At 42.8% G+C, this 23,304-nt stretch overlaps 1 protein-coding gene across 1 annotated transcript in view; it reads right to left on the reverse strand.

The window, feature by feature from the left end:
- Positions 1–23,304, reverse strand: part of LOC145414462 (glutamate receptor 1-like) — a 654,998-nt gene that overhangs the window by 447,545 nt on the left and 184,149 nt on the right. The window contains exon 6 of the mRNA XM_080284028.1: positions 5,337–5,501. Coding sequence (XP_080140154.1) covers positions 5,337–5,501 — 165 coding nt within the window. The remainder of the gene's footprint in view (positions 1–5,336; positions 5,502–23,304) is intronic.

A 23,304-nucleotide genomic window follows, 5' to 3' on the forward strand; every position in this document is an offset into this window, starting at 1 on the left:
ACGTAGCTGTTGTTTGGGGAAAAATTTTTTGAAGAGCATGAGGAAAAGGAAGGAGGGAGGCTGAGTCAAGAAATATATCGGGCTAAGTGTCTGTGTGTAGGGTGGTGAGATATAAGGGAAAATAGGAATAATTCTGGCTTTTAGTTTAAGAAGGAGTTGTGGACAAAGGCAGAGACTAAGACCAAGAAGAAATGATGGTAGAGATGCTTGAAACAGAGGAAATGATACAGTATACAGGTGTTTGATACGGAGGAAATGATACAGTATACAGGTGTTTGATACGGAGGAAATGATACAGTATACAGGTGTTTGATACGGAGGAAATGATACAGTATACAGGTGTTTGATACAGAGAAAATGATACAGTATACAGGTGTTTGATACAGAGGAAATGATACAGTATACAGGTGTTTGATACAGAGGAAATGATACAGTATACAGGTGTTTGATACAGAGGAAATGATACAGTATACAGGTGTTTGATACAGAGGAAATGATACAGTATACAGGTGTTTAATACATGGGAAATAAGGTTGCTTGTAAGGTGTTTGACAGAGGAAATAATGATACAGTATAAAGATGTCTGATGCAGAGAAAATGATGCGGTATAAGGGTTTGATAGAGGAAATGATAAAACATAAGGTGCTACATACAAAGGGCTTGATGATACACAAGTGCTTGATACAGAGAAAATGATGATACAGTATGGAAGTATTTCAGAATGTATCTTTTACTGTATGCTGCTGCAGCTGCATGTTAGTCTGGCTACCGTCAATTTTATTCTGGTCAGGGAACCCACTGCCTTCCAAATGGTTAACGATTATTTTATTCTAACCTGACCTGCAATATCAATCCCTCATCTTCACTGATGAGCTGCAACGATTGATGAACAACAGAATACAATGCTAGAAGGGAAGACGTGCTACGGACAGGATGCAGTGCTATAGCATCGTCTTTATGATCCACTGAGCTACATGAAACAGTTGCAAATGGACGAAAGTCTGGGCCAAGTTAAGGTAAATAGAGTATAGAGACCACGAGACGCCATACCAACGATGATTATAGTTGTCTGTTTGAAGCAAGACAAATTAGTCATCTAGGGATCTGACAGGGCTGAAGTGAATTTTGAGCAAAGTAGTATATATAAAAAATAATCTGACAGACGGGCGGATGAGAGAGAGAGAGAGAGAGAGTGTGTGTGTGTGTGTGTGTGTGTGTGTGTGTGTGTGTGTGTGTGTGTGTGTGTGTGTGTGTGTGTGTGTAAAATGAGTAGTGAAGGGAAATACAGAAGCCCACAATGAGGCTGGAGGCTGGGGAGAGGTGAAGATGAGGAAGGGGCGTGGTGAACGAGTACTAGAGCACCTTAATTAGGATCTAAAGAGCCTGACAAGAACGGTAATAAGACAAGGCTAGACGACTGTGCCATTACACAGGCAGGAAAACGATATGGGCACAGGACGAGGAGGAGGAGAAAACCTTAGAAGGGTGAGAAGAAATTTAACATTAAATTCTATTCTCTCCTCCTCTCTTCTCTTCTCTCTGTGTGAGATGGAGGAGTTCTTAAAGGAGAGCAAGAGAATTTATCTCTCTCTCTCTCTCTCTCTCTCTCTCTCTCTCTCTCTCGACAAATCCGTGTGACTTCTGAGGCAGAGGTTCACAGATCTCAACTCAAAGTCATACTTAGCTCTGTGTGTGTGTGTGTGTGTGTGTGTGTGTGTGTGTGTGTGTGTGTGTGTCCTACACAGTTCCAAAGGGGAAAAACTTTGCATTCCTGTTACATGAGATACAAGGTTGTGTGTCATTGTACTGAACTGTAACCTAGTCCGGCAGGCGATTCCGTAGATCAATCTCCCAAAGGAACGCGCCAATTACCACACAGATCTGACACGTAACCATAACTTAACCTATCATTATACATACCGATACTACTTTTTGTCTTTATATTACACAGCAGTACAGCGTTCAGTTGGGATAATTATACCAAAATTCTGGAAAAGCTATTATGAAGGCAAATAAAACAGTTTCACCCTACCGTCTATCCTCTTCAGACATGCCACCCCTTCCATCTCCTTCATACCCACCCTGTTTGTAAAAATGCACACGTTCCGTCATTTTTCATGAAGTATCTTTATCCAAGTCAGGCCGAAACTGTTTTATCATCCCATTATGCAACATTCAAAATATGGGTATAATTCTTCCACAAGTTAATTTACTGTAAGACTTTCAAATTTCTCCTCTGCTTAGACATTTCCATCTCACAAAAATAAATAAATTTCCTTCACCGCCGGCACAAGGACTGAGGTTGGTCTTCTAGTAATTACAGACTTCTACCTTTTGGCTCCTTATTATACAGTGGGCATCCAAAGTCCTGTCACCTTTCCAGCTTTTCTCTCCAAGCACTTTGACAATCAGAATCCGTGGCAACCGACACTAAGAGCTTCACTTGGCCTCACATCAGCGTCTTCGGTAACGATTGCTGCAGGTCCACAGCACTGATTTTCTAAGTTTGTGGAGAGAGAGCCAGGGGAGGCGACAGGACTTTTGATGCTGACTTTACATCGCCGTGTTTACTGAATACGTTACCTATTTCAGTCAAGCACACTGATATTCAAGGTAATACAACAGCGTCAAGAGCCATATTATCACCTTGAACTCTCGTACGTCGTAACCAGGGTCTGTTGTTCAGTGCTAAGGTGGTAATTCCAAGGTTGTTTGAATACACGAGCAGCAGTTTGCAATGACAGACTCTCGCAGTCTGGAATTGCTTCGAACCATCAACAACATGTCATAGGTGTATAAGGCCACGAATACCTTTAAGACTGAGGTAAGGGTGATTAGTAACTATGACTCTAGACTGCCCGAATATACCCTTCTCTCTCTCTCTCTCTAAGCCGTCCTAAAATTGCCATCTCTCCGTCTTGCATGCTGAGCTGTAACAATGCATTAACACCAGAATGCGAACGTAGTCAAGAAGTACTACGAATAGGATGCCGAGCCGTAGAGCCTTGTCTTCAGTCACAAAGCTACGAGAAATAGGCTGCAAAAGGACAACAATCTGAACCAGGTTAAAGTAAAAACGGTATAACCCTAGAACAGCCGGGATAACTTACCACACACTTTTTACTCTAACTTGACCAAAAATTGACGTCTCTCTGTCTTGAAAGCTGAATTGTAATAACAGATAAACACCAGAGTACGATGCTAGTCAGGAAGAAGCGCTATATAAAGGATGTAGAACCGTAGTACTGCCTTTTCTGCCGTCGAGCTACGTGAAATAAACCTCAGATAGACGAAAATCTGGGCCAAGTTAACGAGAAAGTATTGTAGTAAATAATACATAAAGGGGAAATTTTGCCAGCGGATAATACACTGATGCCAGAACACCTCACACACCAAAAAATACAATACTTTTAAGCAGTACTTACCGACATGCATCTGTCTCATCCAGTCATTTGAAAAAGAAAATAAATAAAAAAATCTACCCGGCCCTCCAATAACGATAATATATTCCAAACTAGAGGGGCACTCAGTAGAGTGCATCTCTCCGACATGGGCAACGTAATTTCCAAACCACTCTTCATAATGGGTTAGATTTTCTCATCACTGATTAGGTTTTCGCAAAAAAATGTTTTATGGATCCAGAACCTGTAATACAGTACTATCCGGATCGGTCCCAAAAGTTAACTGATTGTTCCCTGGGGCATGGGCTATCTACCCATCAAATTTGGTCCAAATCTCTCTTTTAGTTTTTGAGTAATACTGCTAACAAACAAACAAACTAACAAACATCGGTATCAAAAGTTAATCGATTGTTTCCTGGGACATGGCTATCTACCCAACAAAATTGGCCCGAATCTCTCTGATATTTTTTTTTTCAGTAATCCTGCTAACAAACAAACAAACAAACAGGGTTGAAAACATACTTTCCTTGTCGGAGTGAATTAGTGCATACAGTTACGAACCAATATTTGAAAATCCCAAAGCAGTTCTTAAAAAATCCTTCTTACCTCCCCCACCCCCCCCAAAAAAAAAAAAGTGATCACGTTAACCTGCAAAGCCTCTCAATAACAGTAATAGTAATAACAATAATAATAATAATAATAATAATAATAATAACCAGGTACCGACCGAAATATAGCCGTCGCCAGCGCCCGGGAATACTACTACTACTACTACTACTACTACTACTACTACTAATAATAATAATAATAATAATAATAACTGTAGTAATAACAACCGGGTACTCACCGAGATATATCCGTCGCCAGCGCCCGGGAATAATATAATAATAATAATAATAATAATAATAACAATAATAATAACAACCGGGTACTCACCGAGATATATCCGTCGCCAGCGCCCGGGAATAATAATAATAATAATAATAATAATAATAATAATAATAACTTGGTACTCACCGAGATACAGCCGTGGCCAGCGCCCGGGAATAATAATGATAATAATAATAATAATAATAATAATAATAATAATGATAATAATAATAATAATAATAACCGGGTACTCACCGAGATATGGCCGTGGCCAGCGCCCGGGAATAATAATAATAATAATAATAATAATAATAACTGAGTACTCACTGAGATATAGCCGTGGCCAGCGCCCGGGAATAATAATAATAATAATAATAATAATAATAATAATAATAATGATGATAATAATAATAATAATAATAATAATAATAATAATAATAATAATGATAATAATAATAATAATAATAACCGGGTACTCACCGAGATATGGCCGTGGCCAGCGCCCGGGAATAATAATAATAATAATAATAATAATAATAATAATAATAATAATAACAACCGGGTACTCACCGAGATATAGCCGTGGCCAGCGCCCGGGAATAATAATAATAATAATAATAATAATAATAATAATAATAATAACCGGGTACTCACCGAGATATAGCCGTGGCCAGCGCCCGGGAATAATAATAATAATAATAATAATAATAATAATAACCGGGTACTCACCGAGATATAGCCGTGGCCAGCGCCCGGGAATAATAATAATAATAATAATAATAATAATAATAATAACCGGGTACTCACCGAGATATAGCCGTGGCCAGCGCCCGGGAATAATAATAATAATAATAACAATAATAATAATAATAATAATAATAATAATAATAAGCGGGTACTCACCGAGATATAGCCGTGGCCAGCGCCCGGGAATAATAATAATAATAATAATAATAATAATAATAATAATAAGCGGGTACTCACCGAGATATAGCCGTGGCCAGCGCCCGGGAATAATAATAATAATAATAATAATAATAATAATAATAATAAGCGGGTACTCACCGAGATATAGCCGTGGCCAGCGCCCGGGAACAGCTTTGGATCCAGTGTAGACCATGTCCTGAGGAAGTCCCTGACGAAGGGGCTGGACGTGTCCACTATACGGAACCCGGTGATGTTGACGGCACCGTATTCCTTCACGTCACGCTCCCACCTCTCGTCCATCACCTGAGTGGATGGTTATACGTGTGAGTGTAAGAGGGATGGTGAGGGAAAAAGAATTAAATGAGTTAAACTGAGAGATACATGTTAAGTTCATTAGTAAGGTGAAGTAAATGATGAAACGAGAGAGAGAGAGAGAGAGAGAGAGAAGCCGACTAATAGTAAATGATGAGATAAAAAGACAAGAGGATTAACTGAGAGAGAGAGAGAGAGAGAGAGAGAGAGAGAGAGAGAGAGAGAGAGAGAGAAAGAGAGAGAGAGGGAGAAGCCGACTAATGGTAAATGATGAGATAAAAAGATAAGAAGATTAACTGAGAGAAAGAGAGAGAGAGAGATATTAATTAGCCACACTTTTTAAAAAAGCATGGACTGAAGATGAAACAATATAAGAATATAATGAAAAAAAGTGCCTGGTAACGAAGAAGAATGGTAATAAAATGCAAGATATAAAGGACGAAAATGATAAAAAAATAGAGACAAAAATTAGAATGATGGACTGGTAACAGGAGAAAGCAAAACGAGGAAGAAAGAATAACAGAGCACAAGAAAATGGAAGGGGAAGGAAAGACAGGAAATGAGAAAGAGAACAACTAGGAAAACAGAAGAAGAGAAAGAAATGGACGAGGATCTGAATGAGGAGGAGAAACAAAGTGAACACGAGACATGAAATATGAACATTATGACGAAGACGATAACGAGGAGGAGGAGGAGGAGGAGGAGGAGGAGGAGGAGGAGGAGGACGACGACGACGACGACGACGACGACGACGACGGCGTGAAAAAAGTGAGAAAGTCAAGAGGAGGCATGAAAGGGCTAAAGACGTAGAGACCATTATAGCAGACATCAGAAGGCAGACTCTCTCTCTCTCTCTCTAAATCCATTTCCTTCCCCTTCCCCCCCCAAAAAAAAAAAAAAAGTGAGACAAACTAATTATAGGCAATTACTTAAACATCGCTCTCCTAATTAAAACTAGGGGTCATCGACTGCAACGGACGTACAGATGGAGGAACGGACAGAGGGGTGGACAGATGGAGGGACGGACAGAGGGATGCACAGATGGAGGGACGCACAGATGGATCGACAGACGGAGGGACGGAGAGAGAGATGGACAGATGGAGGGACGGACAGTTGGATGGACAGATGGAGGGACGGACAGTTGGATGGACAGATGGAGGGACAGACAGATGGATGGACAGATGGAGGGACGGACAGTTGGATGGACAGATGGAGGGACGGACAGTTGGATGGACAGATGGAGGGACGGACAGTTGGATGGACAGATGGAGGGACGGACAGATGGATGGACAAATGGAGGGACAGACAGGTGGAGGGATAGATGGAGGGACGGACAGGTGGAGGGATAGATGGAGGGACGGACAGCTGGATGGATACATGGAGGGACGGACAGCTGGATGGATAGAAGGGAGGACGGACAGATGTAACAACTGGACGGACAGACGAAGGGACGGACAGCGACCACAGGAATGCACATACGCGCACACAGACGCACGCCTCATAACCGTGATTACCTATGGAAGCGGCCACTCGATTTCCTGAAATGGATGCAGGCGACCTCTATTGTCCTCTATTTATCAATCATTATGATTCTGCCTGCGGGTGAATGAAGAGAGTGAAGTCTAGGAACGAAGAACTATTATTTGTGCCATCATCCTTCTTCTATTTAATATTACTGTTATTATTATTATCTATACATGAAGGGACCGCTGTCTGTCTGTATACGGGTTTATCCAGCTACATCTACACACGTGGACAGATTTCAGTAAAGCTCTGTAGGAACATTCCCCAGGGCTCCAGATTTTTTTTTTTTTTTTTTTGGCTAAGTTCCTATGATTATTTTATTTGCGCATTTATTACAGTTACCCCTCAGAAGTTTGTTTTCTGTAAGGGAGCCAACAAAGCCATACGATTGGCTACGAGTAACAGTGTCACAATCATCATGGAATGTCCTTCTGCGATTTTCGAGGATGGTTGCACTAACTTAGGCCTCACTGTCAGGAGCTGAACTGGTGGAAGGGCAACCAAAACGTACACCGTCACCTGTTAACGTTTGTCCATTTTTAAAACGCTTAAACCAGTCACAGGTTTCCAAAGCACTGTCACCAAATGCTTGTTTTACCATTTTGTGAGTTTCTGCCATGCTGTTCCCGAGTTTCACACAAAAATTGATGCACACATGTTGCTCTTTCACATCCTCCATATTTTAGTTTACAAGACTTGCAAACTAACCCAAACACAATGATAAAAACACACAAACATTCAGCAAATCCATCCACCCTGCGCAATGCCACTTGACACAGTAACAAACAAAGCATGCATGCACCGCCACCCAGCATCCACACGCCCTATGGCAAGCGGTTTCTGCCCTGTTTTCAAATTTCGGAAAATTCTGGGTAGCACCTCGTAGTCCGCCATCTTATCCAGGAAATTCTCTTTTTGCGTCTCCAAATGGCATCAAACAACCCATTCCATTCCATTATATATATATATATATATATATATATATATATATATATATATATATATATATATATATATATATATATATATATATATATATTTTTTACTGAATTTACCACTATTTTTACTGCATTGTGTGTGCGTGACTCTGGGAAGGAAAGAAATACTTATGAATGCTCCTTTAAATACTCGTAAATCCTTATCTTCCTCTGAAGGTGAAGGGAAGGATAAATAAATAAATAAATAAATATGGCACTAGACTGAAAGTGGTTAGTAGTTTTCTACTTACTGAAGAGGGAAGACTGTGAGATTCAAATACAGTTATAACAATGCTTGTTGGTTGTAGATGGCATCCATGGGGAGGGTTGATGTAACAATGAACAGAAAGAGTTGAATGATGCTGTTAGAAAGAATGAATCGAATATGCTCAGAGAAGTCAGCAAAATTTTGATTACCCAAGACAAGAAAGAAGGAAGACTGACAGTGCCTGTAGATGAAATTAACTGTGCATATGAAGAGACTGAGCTTGTATTGCCGGATGGATCAACTAAAGATTTATCTTTTTCTGCCTGGGTTGCACTGTACACTTTAAGATGACAAGAGCCACTGGGTCACACAAAGGACGTAACATCAGTGTCTACCTGATGTAACAAAGAGAGGTGAAGTGAGAAATCATCCGTTTGTGAGGTGATGTTAAAATACTGAAACCAGGTCTGGGACCCAAAAAGGAAGGTGGTCAAGACAGGGTTAGTGAGTAGGGAAGACGTATGAGGACGGGACAAGGAAGCCGAAAAACTGGAAGGGTAGATGGAGGAGGGTTGGAGGCAAATAAGGTTCAGAAGTTACTATGTAAGATGAACAGATGGACAGAGTTGTGGAAGTAAGTGACTGTGAGGCGGGAATTGGCGTAGTTACGTGGGACGAAACAGAAGAGGCGAGTAGAGGTTGGGAAACCGAACAGTAGGAACAGCCAAAGAAGTATCAGGAAGAGAAGTCAGCATCGTCATCAGGGTCAAAACTTCAGCACAACCGGGGTGGGGGGAACTTGTGACAATTTCCATAATAAATAGATGGTAGGAAAAAGGCTCAACATAACTGTTGAAATAGAAAGGATCACGGGGGCGATACCCAGAGTCTAGAGGCACAGCAAACTACCCAAGCAGGGACCAAGCTCCAAGCAAACACTCCCTGCACTACCCAACAAGGGATAGCAACACAATGTGGGAGATGAGAGTCTCCCAGCACAATGCTTGGCCAATGGCCGACAGTCCCACAACAAAGCAACAGCATCCACGGATCTGTAGCTGTAACTTAGTAGCAGTTCGCCCATGCATAGGTCCACACACCTGGGTGGTGCCGAACCACCATGGTCCCCACAATTGGCTAGACCAACAGCACACAGGTACACCCTAATCCTTACTGCTGTAACATGCTAAAGGCCATCGATGAAATTTTGACGAATGCGGAAAATTTCACACTATTTAAAGTAGAAAATGCAATAGAGAGGCTAGAAGAAAAGGAAGGAAGAAGCATCAGTGAAGAACAGGGCCTTGCAAAATTAGCTGACGCAGCGACGGGGACCTAGGGAGAGGGGAGAGGGCAGAATAGAGTGGAGACAAATTCGGTGTCCACCCAGCAACCAAACCTCCACACACTGTGGGGTCCCTTAAGGTACCCTGCTATACTCCCCCACACATCGTCTCATTTGACGTCTCCGAAGCCCCCCCCCCCGCCCACGACGACAACGATCAAGGAAACGGGGGGGGGGGGAGTAATCTGGAGCTACAAGGAGGGGAAAACTTAGTAGCCCAGACGACGGGAGAGTAATTCCAGCCTCTCCGCCCCCCCGACTCCCCTGGTACTGAGAGAGGAGGGACAAATTTTAGATTTTAAATATCATACACACAGCCCCTTTGATGAGTCCATTTTATTGCCGTCAAAATTAAAAGTTTGCTTATCTTAATTAAATCATACGGTTAATTTATTTGTCCCGCCCAGGACCACTACAGTAATTTATTTTCTAATTTACCTTTAATTAGTGTTAGGTGGAGTGCTCCGCGGCATTCACTAACCTAATTTATTAATACTTGTTTTTTCTGACCACTTCACGCCGATGACGTTTTCATTAAATTTTTGCTACCTTCAAACGATTTATTCAGCTCCGTCGAGACCTTAGAATTAGAGGAGTTAGAAAGTTCAATAATCTGTCACGTGCGAAAGTATAGGTACAAAAACACCTGAGAAGCACGAAATAGTTAAATCACCAAGTCGGCTTTCCTAAGAACACAAATATCACTTTTCACACAGACTGACCACAAAGAAGGGATTAATTTCGTTCTTGGTATCACAATACAGTTTTTTTCAGTATTTGTTTATTTTTTTTTATTTTGCCTTTTTTTTTTAAGAAGGACTACAGTATGTACATGATGCTATCAATTTTTTTTTTTTTTTTTGCTACGATTGTCGATACTTGTTTTAAAATCTCTCTCTCTCTCTCTCTCTCTCTCTCTCTCTCTCTCTCTCTCTCTCTCTCTCTCTCTCTCTCTCCAGGCATCACCCAATGTCATAAACTGATTCCATAGCACGGATTAACAGTATCTGATCCCTTGACTAAGATGACATTTTCACCCACCCATTTTCCACCAGTGTCCTCGGCATAGGACGGAACTGGGCATTTTCAAAACTTAATGAGGAAGGAAACCCCGGGGTAGGGTCTATAAGCTTCGCGACTATGAGCCGTTAGGCGGAGGGTAGTACGCTTAGTACAGTACCGGTACCTTTCCAGCACAATCCCTCACACAGGAACCCTGGGAGCTAATGGGTTTTTGCTACTTTCAGATAATGCTGGAGTGGGACACCTTCACATGGTGGCACCGATATGACTGGGTGGCTTTGCTGCCTGATTATACAAACGTCCCTCAATTCCCTCCCTATCCCCGGAAAGGCTGCAGGATTGGGACAACTTCAGCCTGCAGCACACTGGGTTCACATCTCAGAACCTGGTGATACTGCTACTGTTACTACCACCACTATTACTACCATTATTACTACTACTACTACTACTGCTGCTGCTGTTATTATTACTACTAGTACCACCGGTATTACTATACCTCATACCAATTAATTTGGCCAGGCATGTATGGCAACACTGTTCCCACCGAGATTCTGATTGGCTGGAGGTGTTTGTTCGATTTCGTTGTTGCTTAAACCGATACTCTATTATCAGATGTGATACTGAGTTTGTCGACAATACAATCGTCAAAAGCAATAACAAATCCGTTATGTACTTAACAACAATGAAATCTGCGTAGGAAGATAGAAATATGAGTCAACAAAGTATTATAACAGTCCAAGTCAAGGTCAGCATTCGAACAATTCCTTTAAATCGCCGACACTCGATAAAATTACAGAAAATTAAGGAAACCTGCTTGATCTAAGCGCTGGTGTAACACATTTAAATTTTAAGTCCAGTCCGTACTATGATAATAGAGGAGATGTAATGAAATAGTTTCCTTTAGCCTACTTTGATTTTCGCAATTTTTTCAAACCTCCCTCCCCGCACAACTCGTCTTTTCATCAGAATTTTTAATTATTCGGAGTTGTGGCACGATTTAAGGGTACGGACTGGACTTAAAATTTAAATGTGTTACACCAGCGCCTTAGATTAAGTAGGTTTCCTTAATTTTCTGTAATTTTATCGAGTGTCGGCGATTTAAAGGAATTGTTCGAATGCTGACCTTGACTTGGACTGTTATATTAATTTGTTGACTCATATTTCTATCTTCCTACGCAGATTTCATTGTTGTTAAGTACATAACGGATTTGTTACTGCTTTTGACGATTGTATTGTCGACAAACTCAGTATCACATCTGATAATAAAGAGAGTATCGGTTTAAGCAACAACGAAATCGAACAAACACCTCCAGCCAATCAGAATCTCGGTGGGAACAGTGTTGCCATACATGCCTGGCCAAATTAATTGGTATGAGGTATACCACTACTACAACCACCACCATCACCACCACCACCGGTGCTACTACTACTACTACCACCACTGGTGCCGGTACTACTACATCTACTATTACCACTGGTACTACTACTGCTACTACCAGATGATTAATTCAGCCATACTTAATTTCCCTGACAAACCACACATCACTGATTAATCTTGTGTTTACTCTTGGTGAAAATGAAAGGAACGGAAATAAATCCATCAGTTATCAGCTGTCTGTTTGTGGATAAGACAAGTAACAGTATCATGGTCTTCTCATCAGCATATTTCTCTCTCTCTCTCTCTCTCTCTCTCTCTCTCTCTCTCTCTCTCTCTCTCTCTCTCTTTTCTCCCCAACCCCCCATCTTCACCATAGCATTCCTCTTCCCCTCCTTTTCTTCTTCGTTCCCACCTCTCTCGTCACCATCACTTCAATCTATATCACCGGTTTTCTCTCTCTCTCTCTCTCTCTCTCTCTCTCTCTCTCTACATCGACGCAGTTCTCGTGATCTTAACTTCTTTTTAACTTATACATCTCTATTACTGTTTTCCTCTTCCTTTATCTCTCTGCATCATCTTCCACTTACGTCATCCCTTTCCTCTTCTCTCCCTACCGCCAGTCTTCATCACCGTCTCCTTTCACCCTTCCTTCCCTCGCTATCTCCCATCTACATCGTTGCCATCTTCTCTCCATTTCCTATCTCTCGTCTTCACCAAACCCACCCTCCACCCCTCCTTCGTTCTTTCCATCCATTATCTTTCCCTCCATCACCGCTATCCTCTTGTATCCTTCTCTTCCTTTACCTCTCATCTCCATTAAAGACTCTCTCCTCCTCATCATGCACTTCCCCGTTTATCCCTGCCATTCTCTTCTCTCCTTCTCCTCCTCATCTTCCGTCTTTATTACTGGCTCCTTCCCTCTCTCTCCTCCTCTTCCTCTCCTTATTTCTCCCTACATCACTTCCATCCCTTCCTCCCAAACCACTTCCATCTTCCTATTCTTTCATAACCCTCTCATTTCGTCACCCTCTCTCCCCTTCTCTCGTTTCCAACAGAATCTTCTCTCTCTTTTTCTCTCCTTATCATCGTAATCCATCATCTCCTTCCTCTCACTCCCTTTCCTCCATTCTCTTTTCTTTCCTTCCTTAACTATTCTCAACTCCCCTAGTTTTCCTTCCTCCCATATCTCTCCCTCCCTCCTATCCTTCCTCAAATACCTCTTGCCTTCTCTCCTCCCTCCTTCCATCCCTAAATTACTTTTTCTGTCCTTCCCACCTTATCTCCCATCTCGACCAAAGCCTTCGATGCCTCTTCCTTCCCTCTCATACCACTCCCAGCCCCATTCTCCCCCTCCAGACTCCCTCGATCATCGCCTCTTTTTCTCTTTCTTTCCCTCCCTCTCCCAAATTCTCTCTCTCTTTCTCATTCCTCCTCCTTTCCGTTCTCTTTCCCTCCCTCTCCCACCTTCTTTCCTCCCTCTTCCATCATCGCCTACCTAATCTCTCCCCACCCTACCCATCTCCTTAATCGACTCTTCTCTTCTCTTCTCCCTGGCTCCCATCTTCAAGACTCTCTCTCTCTCCCTTCTTCCTGCATTCCCTTTCCCATCCTTACCTCCCCTTTCCTTCATCGTCCTCTCCTTCCTTTCCCTCCTTTCCTTCCTACACCCTTTCCCATCATTTCCCAAATATCCTCCCTACCTACCTCACTAATTAACTTCAATCCCCATCTCAATTACCAGTAAGACAAGTGAACATTAAGGCGAAATGGGCAAAATAAATCGCTAGGGAAGAGGTGTCAAGAAGGCTAAGCAAACGACAATACGACTCTGTCAAGTAGATCGGAAATTTCGTGACGCTTCCTCCTTAGCGATCTGTTTTGCATATCACATCTTTCCATCTTACATGTAACGGATGAACCGGAATTATCAACCAGACGTACGTACAGGAGAAAATCAGGTGTAGTAGGAGTAGTAGGAGTAATAGTAGTAGTAGGAGTAGTAATAGTAGTAGTAATAGTAGTAGTAGTAGCAGTAGTAGTAGTAGCAGTAGTAGTGGTAGCAGTAGTAGTAGTAGTAGCAGTAGTAGTAGTAGTAGTAGAGGTGGTAGCAGTAGTAGTAGAGGTGGTAGCAGTAGTAGTAGTAGTAGTAGAGGTGGTGGTAGTAGTAGTAGTAGTAGTAGTAGCAGTAGAGGTGGTAGCAGTAGTAGGCTATTAGTAATGGTAGTAGTAGTAGCAGTGGCGGTGGTGGTGGTGGTAGTAGCAGTAGTAGTAATATTAATAATAGTAGCGGTAGTAACAGTAGTAGTAGTAGTAGTGGCAGTAGCAGTGATAATGATAGTAACGGTGGTAGTGGTTGTGGTTGTAGTAGCGGTAGTGCTAGTAGTAGCGGCAGTGGTAGAAGCAGCAGTAGTGGTAGTGGTCACAGTAATAGTAGTAGTCGCAGTAGTAGTAGTAGTAGTAGCGGCAGCAGCAGCAGCAGCAGCAGTAGTAGTAGTAGTAGTAGTAGTAGTAGTTGTTGTTGTTGTTGTTGTTGTTGTTGTAGTTGTTGTTGTTGTTGTTGTAGTTGTAGCAAAGGGTAGCCCATAAGTAACGGCCCACTAGAAACTCTCCAGATGGTATTTTGTGTTGTGGGAACGACTCAGTCTGCTGGTGTGGGAGCGGGTGTGGCAATGTAGTAAAAGAATAAATGATGCAGGATGGACGTTGATAACTACAGATCAAGCACTACAAAGTCTCCCGTGCATCTTATGGGGTTACTGAACCAAAATGTGTACATAATAAACACATATACGTAAAAGTAAGCTGATGTAACATGAATCGCTTACGAAGAGGAGATACGAATGGTGTAAAATAAATAGTTTAGGAAGAGATGTTATGAAAGGCTTCAGATGCACAATAAATCGTTTAGGAAGATAATTTATGAAAGGTATAAGATGTAAAATAAATCACTTGAGAAGGGAAGTTAAGAAGGGTGTAAGATGTAAAAGAAATCGCTTTGGGAGAAAAGTTATGAATGATGTAAGATGTTGAATAAATCGCTTAGGGACAGAAGGTTCGAAAGGTTTAAGATGCAAAATAAATCACTTGGGAAGAGGAGTTAAGAAATTATTAATTGAACGACATAACAAGTGTCGTAGGGAAGGTCCAATTTCCACCTCAAAGTAGCAATTAAACTGAAGTAGTTGGCTGTGTAACTCAAAGAAAACGGGATATGGGTAAAGAGGGGGAACTGGGTAAGCTAATATAGGGCACAAATATGGCGATAAGGATAAGGGCAGGTGATAGATGATAAGGGTAGAGGTCTTGGGTAAGGTAACTATGGGCAGGAGTGAGGGGATAAATGAAAGGGTAGAGGGATTTAGGTACGGTAATAAGAAGCAGAAGTGAGGTGATAAATGATAATAAGAGGCAGGAGTAGAGTGATAAATGATATAAGAGGCAGGAGTGAGGTGATAAATGATATAAGACGCAGGAGTGAGGCGATAAATGATGTAAGAGGCTGGAGTGAGGTGATAAATGATGTAAGAGGCTGGAGTGAGGTGATAAATGATGTAAGAGGCAGGAGTGAGGTGATAAGTAAGAGGTAGGAGTGAGGTGATAAGTAGAGGCAGGAGTGAGGTGATAAATGATATAAGAGGCAGGAGTGAGGTGATACATGATAAGAGGCAAGAGTGAGGTGATAAACGATAAGGGTAGATAAAGAGAGAGTAGATGGAGACACAGGTGAGACAGTCTGAGAGTCATTAAGGGGTGTGGGGAGGATAAGCTGACCAAGAGGCAAGTTTTTTTTTTTTTTTTTTTTTATGCGAGGAAGAAGGAACCAAAGGCCATGGCCCGCAGTAACAGTTCCCTCCAAGAGAAAAACAAAATACAATAGAGAGCCAAATTCAAGATCCGATCATTTTGAGATGCCTGGACACACTGCGTTTGAAAGACTGGAGATCATAGGCAGCAGGAAATACAGACAGAGGGAGACAGTTCCAGAGCTGACCTGTTGCATAAATGAAAGACTGGGAGTAACGGTTAACTCTTGCATTAGAGAGTTGGACAGAAAAGGGATGAGAGTTTGCTGCCAGACGGGTGCTACGCGCCCGTCGTAGAGGTGGTGGAATGCAAGCAGACAGCTCAGAGGAGCAGTGACCATTAAAGTAGCGATAGAAAAGAGATAAAGATACAACAGTGCGGCGAAGAGACAGAGGTTGAAGGGAGTCAGTAAGAGGAGGAGAGTTAATGAGACGAAAAGCCTTTGACTCCACCCCATTGAGAAGAGCTGTATGTGGGGAGCCTCCCCACACATAAGAGTTGCACTCCACACAGGGGCGGATAAAACCTCTGTATAGAGTCAACAATTGTGCAGGGGCAAAGAAAGAGCGGAGTCGGCTCTGCACACCCAATCTCTTGGAAGCAGATTTTACAAGGGATGTAATATGATCTTTCCAAGATAAGTCCCGAGTAAATGAAACCCCAAGCATGCTCAAGGATGATGCAGGATCAAGCTGAATATTATTAAACATTAATGGGTATACCTGTGGAAGACCTTGTCGGGTTGATAGGTGCAAGAACCGAGTCTTAGATGCATTAAAGGCAACCATATTATTTTTACCCCAGTCAGCGATACGAGCCAAGTCAGACACCAGGTGTGCCATAGCCTCATCCCTTGTTTGTTGAAGTAACTGTTGAGATGGGCGTTGCGGGAACCGAATGGAAAGGTGAAGGGTGGAGTCATCAGCGTATGAGTGGATAGGGTTAGATGTACAGCTTAGATCATTGATGAACAAAAGGAAGAGAGTTGGTGATAGGACAGAGCCCTGAGGAACACCACTGTTGACAGATCCAGGAGAAGAACGACGGCCGCCCACAACAGCGGCTACAGAACGACCAGAAAGGAAGCTAGCGACGAAGGTACAGACAGAAGGACAGAAACCGCAGGAGGGCAGCTTGGAAATCAAAGATTTATGCCAGACTCGATCGAAAGCCTTTGAGATGTCAAGTGCAATGGCAAAGCTTTCGCCAAAGTCCCGAAAGGAGGATGACCAGGAGTCTGAAAGGTAGGTGAGAAGATCGCCAGTGGAGCGTCCCTGACGGAACCCATACTGACGATCGGAAAGAAGGTTGTGATAGGAAAGATGCCTTAAAATTTTTCTATTAAGAATTGACTCGAAAACTTTTGAAATACAGGACGTTAAAGCAATTGGACGATAGTTGGAAGGTTGGGAGTGGTCACCCTTCTTTGGGACTGGCTGAATGAGAGCAAACTTCCAGCAAGAAGGAAAGGTACAAGTTGACAGACAAAGGCGAAAGAGTTTGCCTAGGCAGGGTGTAAGCACAGAAGCACAGTTCTTGAGAACAACAGGAGGGACCCCATCAGGCCCATATGCCTTGTTAGTACTGAGGCCAGTGAAGTGATACATCATGAGGGATGGAGGTCCGGAGTAACCGGTGAAGTGGAGAGAAATTATGAAGGAATTATGAAGGAATAATACAGGGGAAGTAAAACAGGAAAGGTGAAAGTAGAGAGAGAAATGAAGAAAAAGAACGAGAAGTCAAACAGAAATGGTGAATGTGGGAAGAGAGAAATAATGGAGAGTTAATGAGAAGTAAAACAAAAAAGATAACACGAGTCATGATGAGACACCATGAGATACGGGGTGAAAGGAAGACTAAAATAAGTGTAAGGTGATAAATGATAAGGGAACGATGAAAGAGGAGTCAATAGATAAACAGATAAATTTATGCCTATCCAGTGCACAAGAGTCATTAAGGAGAACGAGAAAAGAGAAGAGGGGGAAGATATAGGGAAGCTGCAGTGGTGAGGGTGGCGTCGTAAATGCAAATAAAAAGGTAAGGAGACTGGTGTAAATTTTCTCCTTGACCGCGCAACCGCAAGGTCAACGCTATATCCAGGTCCCCAGTCACACTGCTGAAGAGGGACAAGGGGTAAACAAACTAAGAGAAATACTAGATGAGAAAGGAGGAGCTAAGGTGGTCAAAAAACAAGCGTATTCATGACGGATTGTATATAAGAATAAACGGAAATGTGAGGTGTGGAGGGTAGGAATGTGAGGATGGGTGGTGGGTGGGAGTTAGATTGTGAGAAGGGTGGTGTCACGAATCAAATTCGCGACATTATCCTTTTGTGAGAATCCATGAACTATTAGTGGAAAACTCACTGTGTATCGCTCAGTTAACCGTTTCTCTCTCGAACTTCGGTGGTATACTTTTCAAAACATTCGTCACTGTTTCAAAAGTGACCGATCTAATGCACGTCACTAAGTGCTCTACTGAGCGATACTATTGTTTCTTTATTGTTCACCCCTGCTTGCCTCAACCGTTAGCCATGCCTACTTCCGGTGGCCTGTGCGTTCTACCACACGCATCGTTTGAATAGTCAGTCCAGTGTTTGCTTTGACGGAGGAAGGATCTGTGCTCCAACAAGTGAGAAGTCAGCCCAGGCTCTACCAGACTACAGTTTCCCCAAGCTCCCACTCTTAGTTCTCCAGCTTTGGGTGATACACAGCATTCATTGACCAGTATTTCTTTTCGTTCTCCTAGCCTTAAGAGTTTAATTAAGGTGTTTTTTTCCTAGGCGTAAGAATTTAGCTCGAGTGAGTGAGTACGATCTCTTTATTTGAATTCATTTGAAGTGTAACGTTAAATTTATTTTTGTAATCAATAAATTTAACAGTTCTTTTTCTTCAGCTTAATGTAATGTAAACTCTTGTTTCATTTCTCCACAATTAAGCTTATTTTCCATATAGCTCCTAGCTTGCATAAACGTTTTGCTAGTCATAACTGGTACTTAGGCCAGTCTTGTTGTATTAAGCTTAAAATCCATTGTCCCTCCTAGGAGTTAAGCATCAGCAAGAACCTGATACTATTATTAGTATTAGTTATTTATTGTCAGGGGTGAAGTAACTTTCTCCAGAGGCTAACAGTACTAATAATCAGCATTTGTGAGTAATTAGTCTCTGCTGTGTACTGTTGAGAAAGTTTATAAATTCTCGTTCTCAGAAAATTAGCGAAGCAAGCCGGTATAAAGTAATCACTGCTTAATTTAGCAAGACAATCATTGTCCCTGCTCGTCAATATTATTGAACATTATTATCAATTAAATAATATTAAGCTTTTATTTTAAAAACCCCGTGACAACTGGCGACCTCGCCAGGATATTAGCTCCTAGCTCTAAAGCTATTCACGGGATAGTGCTCACTCGTTCATATTTAGGTATTTATAATTAAAGTTTATAGGCACAAGTTTACTGGTGTTTACCGTTAATTTAGCAAGTGAATTTTTGTTTTATTAATCCATAGAGTACTTAACTCTATTTAGTACTTTATTTTTGGTAACGCCAGACGATTTTATTCGCTCCTGGGTAACCACCGTACCCATTGTGTTAATTATTGAGTCTTCTCAGTTATTGGCTTTTTTGCTTTATTCTTTTCCAGTTAACTAGATAAGACTGGTCACCACTAGCTTGTGTCTGTACTCTTTACTTGTGTCATTAGCATTCGTTGCGAAGCAGTCAGTACTCAGTTTCGTTTGCTTAATAAATTAGCGCCATGGCTACCCCTGTATTTTTACAGGAAGCCAAAGAAATGGGTCTTTCGGACCCAACCGAAATTAGAGAGTATATACTTTCATGGCATAATCAGAAGTAGCAGCGGGAGAATGATGCCCGTGAAGAGCGTAAGATTCAGTGCGAATACAAGCGAGAACAGCGTGAGGAACGCGAAAAGGAGTGCGAATACGAGCGAGAACAGCGCGAACACGAGCAGAAACAATGTGAGCTCGAGTTAGAAAAAGAGCGACAACAGTGCGAACACGAGCAAAAACAGCGCGAACTCAACTTAGAACATCAGCGAGAACAGCGTGAGGAACGAGAGAGAGAACGTCAATACGAGTTACAAGAATGCGAGAGAGAATGAGAGCACGAACGTGCCGAGCGAGAAGCACATGAAAAACACGAATATGAAATGATGAAGCTCAAGCGAGATTCCTTGGCTTCAGACACATCCGGTGCAGTTGGTCCAAGCTCCACTAGCGCTCTTCCTACACATGTCCTGGCGACCCCACGCATCAAGCTTCCTTCATACAAGGAAAGCGAGCGAATCGAGCCGTACATAGCTCGTTTTGAGGTCATGGCAGACATGTATCAACTGGATGAGGCAGCTAAGCAGATCCAATTTCTTAGTTTATTTGAGGGCCCTGCCCTCGATATTCTCCACAGAATTCGTGGAGACAATCTCACGTATGAGATGATGAAAGCTGCACTCACTAAGGCGTATGGTCTCACAGTAGACGACGCCAAAGTTCAGTTCATGCGAGCTCGTCTCCAAGACAAGGAGACAGCTGTTCAGCTCCTCGATCGTCTCACTGCATATTTAAATGAGTGGATGGAGAAAGATGAAACTCCTTCCACTCATGAGGGGATAACTGACCTTATGTTGCGTACACAGCTAGAGAGGTCGTGGCCTGCTGAGCTCATAGCACAGCTTAAGATCTGCCAGGTGAAAGATGCCAGCCAAATGGCAGAAAAGGCTGACGCATTCTTTACTGCATACGGGTATCAAACTCGTAAGCAAAACACCTGGAACAGAAAACCTGATAAATCTGGGAAACCGTTTCAGCTTGAACCCCAGCAAAAAGGCCATTCTCAGAATAATGGCCAAGGTCCAAAACCGCAGTGGAAGGACCAGGGGCAAAACACTCAGAAACCTGAGTGGAAGAGGTACAACAAGTACCCTAACCAGCAGCAGTATCAGCCACGCAACTGACCGTTGGGACAAACTTTTTCACCACCAGCTCAAAAGAGGCAGGAAGCGAACGCAGCCTTCATTCCTCAGCAGCAGCACGGTGGTCACGTCCCTACCAGTATGGGTACTTCCCCACAGTTCACTAGTCCCACAGTGACAGTGAACCCCCCTCCACAGATGGCCAATGTTCCATCTTCCCAATATAATTCTCAAGGCACAATGTTTGCTGCATCAATTCAGCAGCCTCATGAGTGGCTAGCTGCTTCCTCCACAGGCCCTCCCACAGGTGACAGTACCTTCCTTGTTTAGCCAGGGTTTGTGGGAGACATTCCTGTGAAGGTCCTGAGAGATAATGGTTCCTCAGGTTGCTCTGTCAAGCAGAGTTTAGTTCGGCCTGAGCAGTGTACAGGTCGACAAATCCATGCAAACCTTATTGATGGATCATTGAGATTGTTCCCTGAGGCATGTATCCAGGTGGCATCTCCATTTTATACTGGTACGACACTCGCAGTTGTCATGCCAGAACCTTTATTTGACCTAATTGTAGGCAACATTCACGGAGTCAAGCATAGTTGCTCCGATGATGACGCTACTCAGACTTCAGATGCTGCGGTAACACGAGCCATGGCTGAGACTCCAGACTGTGTCACCCCAGTGATCATTGAATCGCTGCAAGATCTGATGTATAGTCAACTTGTTGTACAAGAACAACATTCTGACCCGACACTTGCTGCCGTGCGGAACAAACAAAAGGGTCGAGTGATTAAGTATTCACGGGGAGGTCGAGCCAAGTTCCTTTGCAAACAAGGACGGCTCTACCATGAGTCACGAACACCCGAGGGCGAGGTTCGACTGCAGTTTGTCGTTCCCGTCAAGTACCGCCTAGCAGTGTTGCAATTGGGTCATTGTTCAGCCTCAGGAGGTCACATGGGCAAAAGGAAGACCCAGGGCTGTATCCGAGCTGACTTTTTCTGGCCAGGGATGGGACGAGACATAGATAGTTTTGTCCGTTCCTGTAGTGTGTGTCAAAGTAACACCACTAATCAGGGACATGTCCTTCCTGTGTCGTTCGTAACCACACCTGTAATCTCTGAGTCAGTTGAGAGACAGGGTAGTGGTGAAGTGGGTGCAGACCTGACGTCTCGCCCATTGGCCCCACAGGACACATTATGTCCAGGGCCTGTACATACATATTATGTACCGAAGGTTAAGGGGAAAGTTCGAGAGAGAACTCTGCAGAGGCGACTTGAGGCTATGGAAGACCCGAGTTTGCACAAGGATTCTCAGCTCCCCGATACTAATATAAATACTGTAGGTTAAGGGGGAAGTTCGAGAGAGAACTCCGCAGAGGCGACTTGAGGCTATGGAAGACCCGAGTTTGCACAAGGATTCTCAGCTCCCCGGTATTAATATAAGTACTGTAGGTTAAGGTACAGGTTGAGGACCCGTGTGCAGTTCGAGGCTATGGAAGACCCGAGTTTGCACAAGGATTCTCAACTTGCCGACACTAATCGTGTGCTATAATTAATGGCGACCTCGAATGTACGAAGCTTAGGCTGTCACTTGTATTTTTCAGCTAGAGCGTACTTTTCGTAGCATGTACTAATAGCTAGGCAGAGAGAGTAATTGTAACATAATAAGAATTTTGTCTAATTGACACTTTTGATGCTCCACCTTAATTGGTTTTGCAGGTACAGCAATGGGTGTAGCAGTTTTGCTGCGCGAGCCAGCTGATCGTCTGCCGCACGCTGCCACCTCTTCTCCTCTGCCTTCGTCGTCGCCATATTATTATTTACTGTGTCATTTTACACGTAGGTACAGTTACACTACAACTGTCACACCTACACCGTGTATTACATACACCACGCTACACAACAATTAGTTGTCAGTGTAAATGTAGCAACTTTTCGCTCAGTTTGACCCGAGTACAGGATTTTCACCGTCGTCACGGAGTTTTTCCCTCAAGCTTGCTTCTATTAACGTAAATACGAGGTTTTTTCGCTCACTGGCGACCGCGACTTTCTCCTGTAGCAGGATAGCACACACACCACAGAGTGAATCTTGTGTGACTGAGTTAGGATTTATATGTATGTATACTGAAATCTTTCTTTCTGAAGAAAGATTTGATTTTCATGGGGCGTAATGTCATGAATCAAATTCGCAACATTATCCTTTTGTGAGAATCCATGAACTATTAGTGGAAAACTCACTGTGTATCGCTCAGTTAACCGTTTCTCTCTCGAACTTCGGTGGTATACTTTTCAAAACATTCGTCACTGTTTCAAAAGTGACCGATCTAATGCACGTCACTAAATGCTCTACTGAGCGATACTATTGTTTCTTTATTGTTCACCCCTGCTTGCCTCAACCGTTAGCCACGCCTACTTCCGGTAACCTGTGCGTTCTACCACACGCATCGTTTGAATAGTCAGTCCAGTATTTGCTTTGACGGAGGAAGGATCTGTGCTCCAACAAGTGAGAAGTCAGCCCAGGCTCTACTAGACTACAGTTTCTCCAAGCTCCCACCCTTAGTTCTCCAGCTTTGGGTGATACACAGCATTCATTGACCAGTATTTCTTTTCGTTT

The sequence above is a fragment of the Coenobita brevimanus genome, chromosome 1, assembly GCF_032717465.1.
Source record: "Coenobita brevimanus isolate Jiangsu-jjx chromosome 1, ASM3271746v2, whole genome shotgun sequence".
NCBI classification, from domain to species: domain Eukaryota; kingdom Metazoa; phylum Arthropoda; class Malacostraca; order Decapoda; family Coenobitidae; genus Coenobita; species Coenobita brevimanus.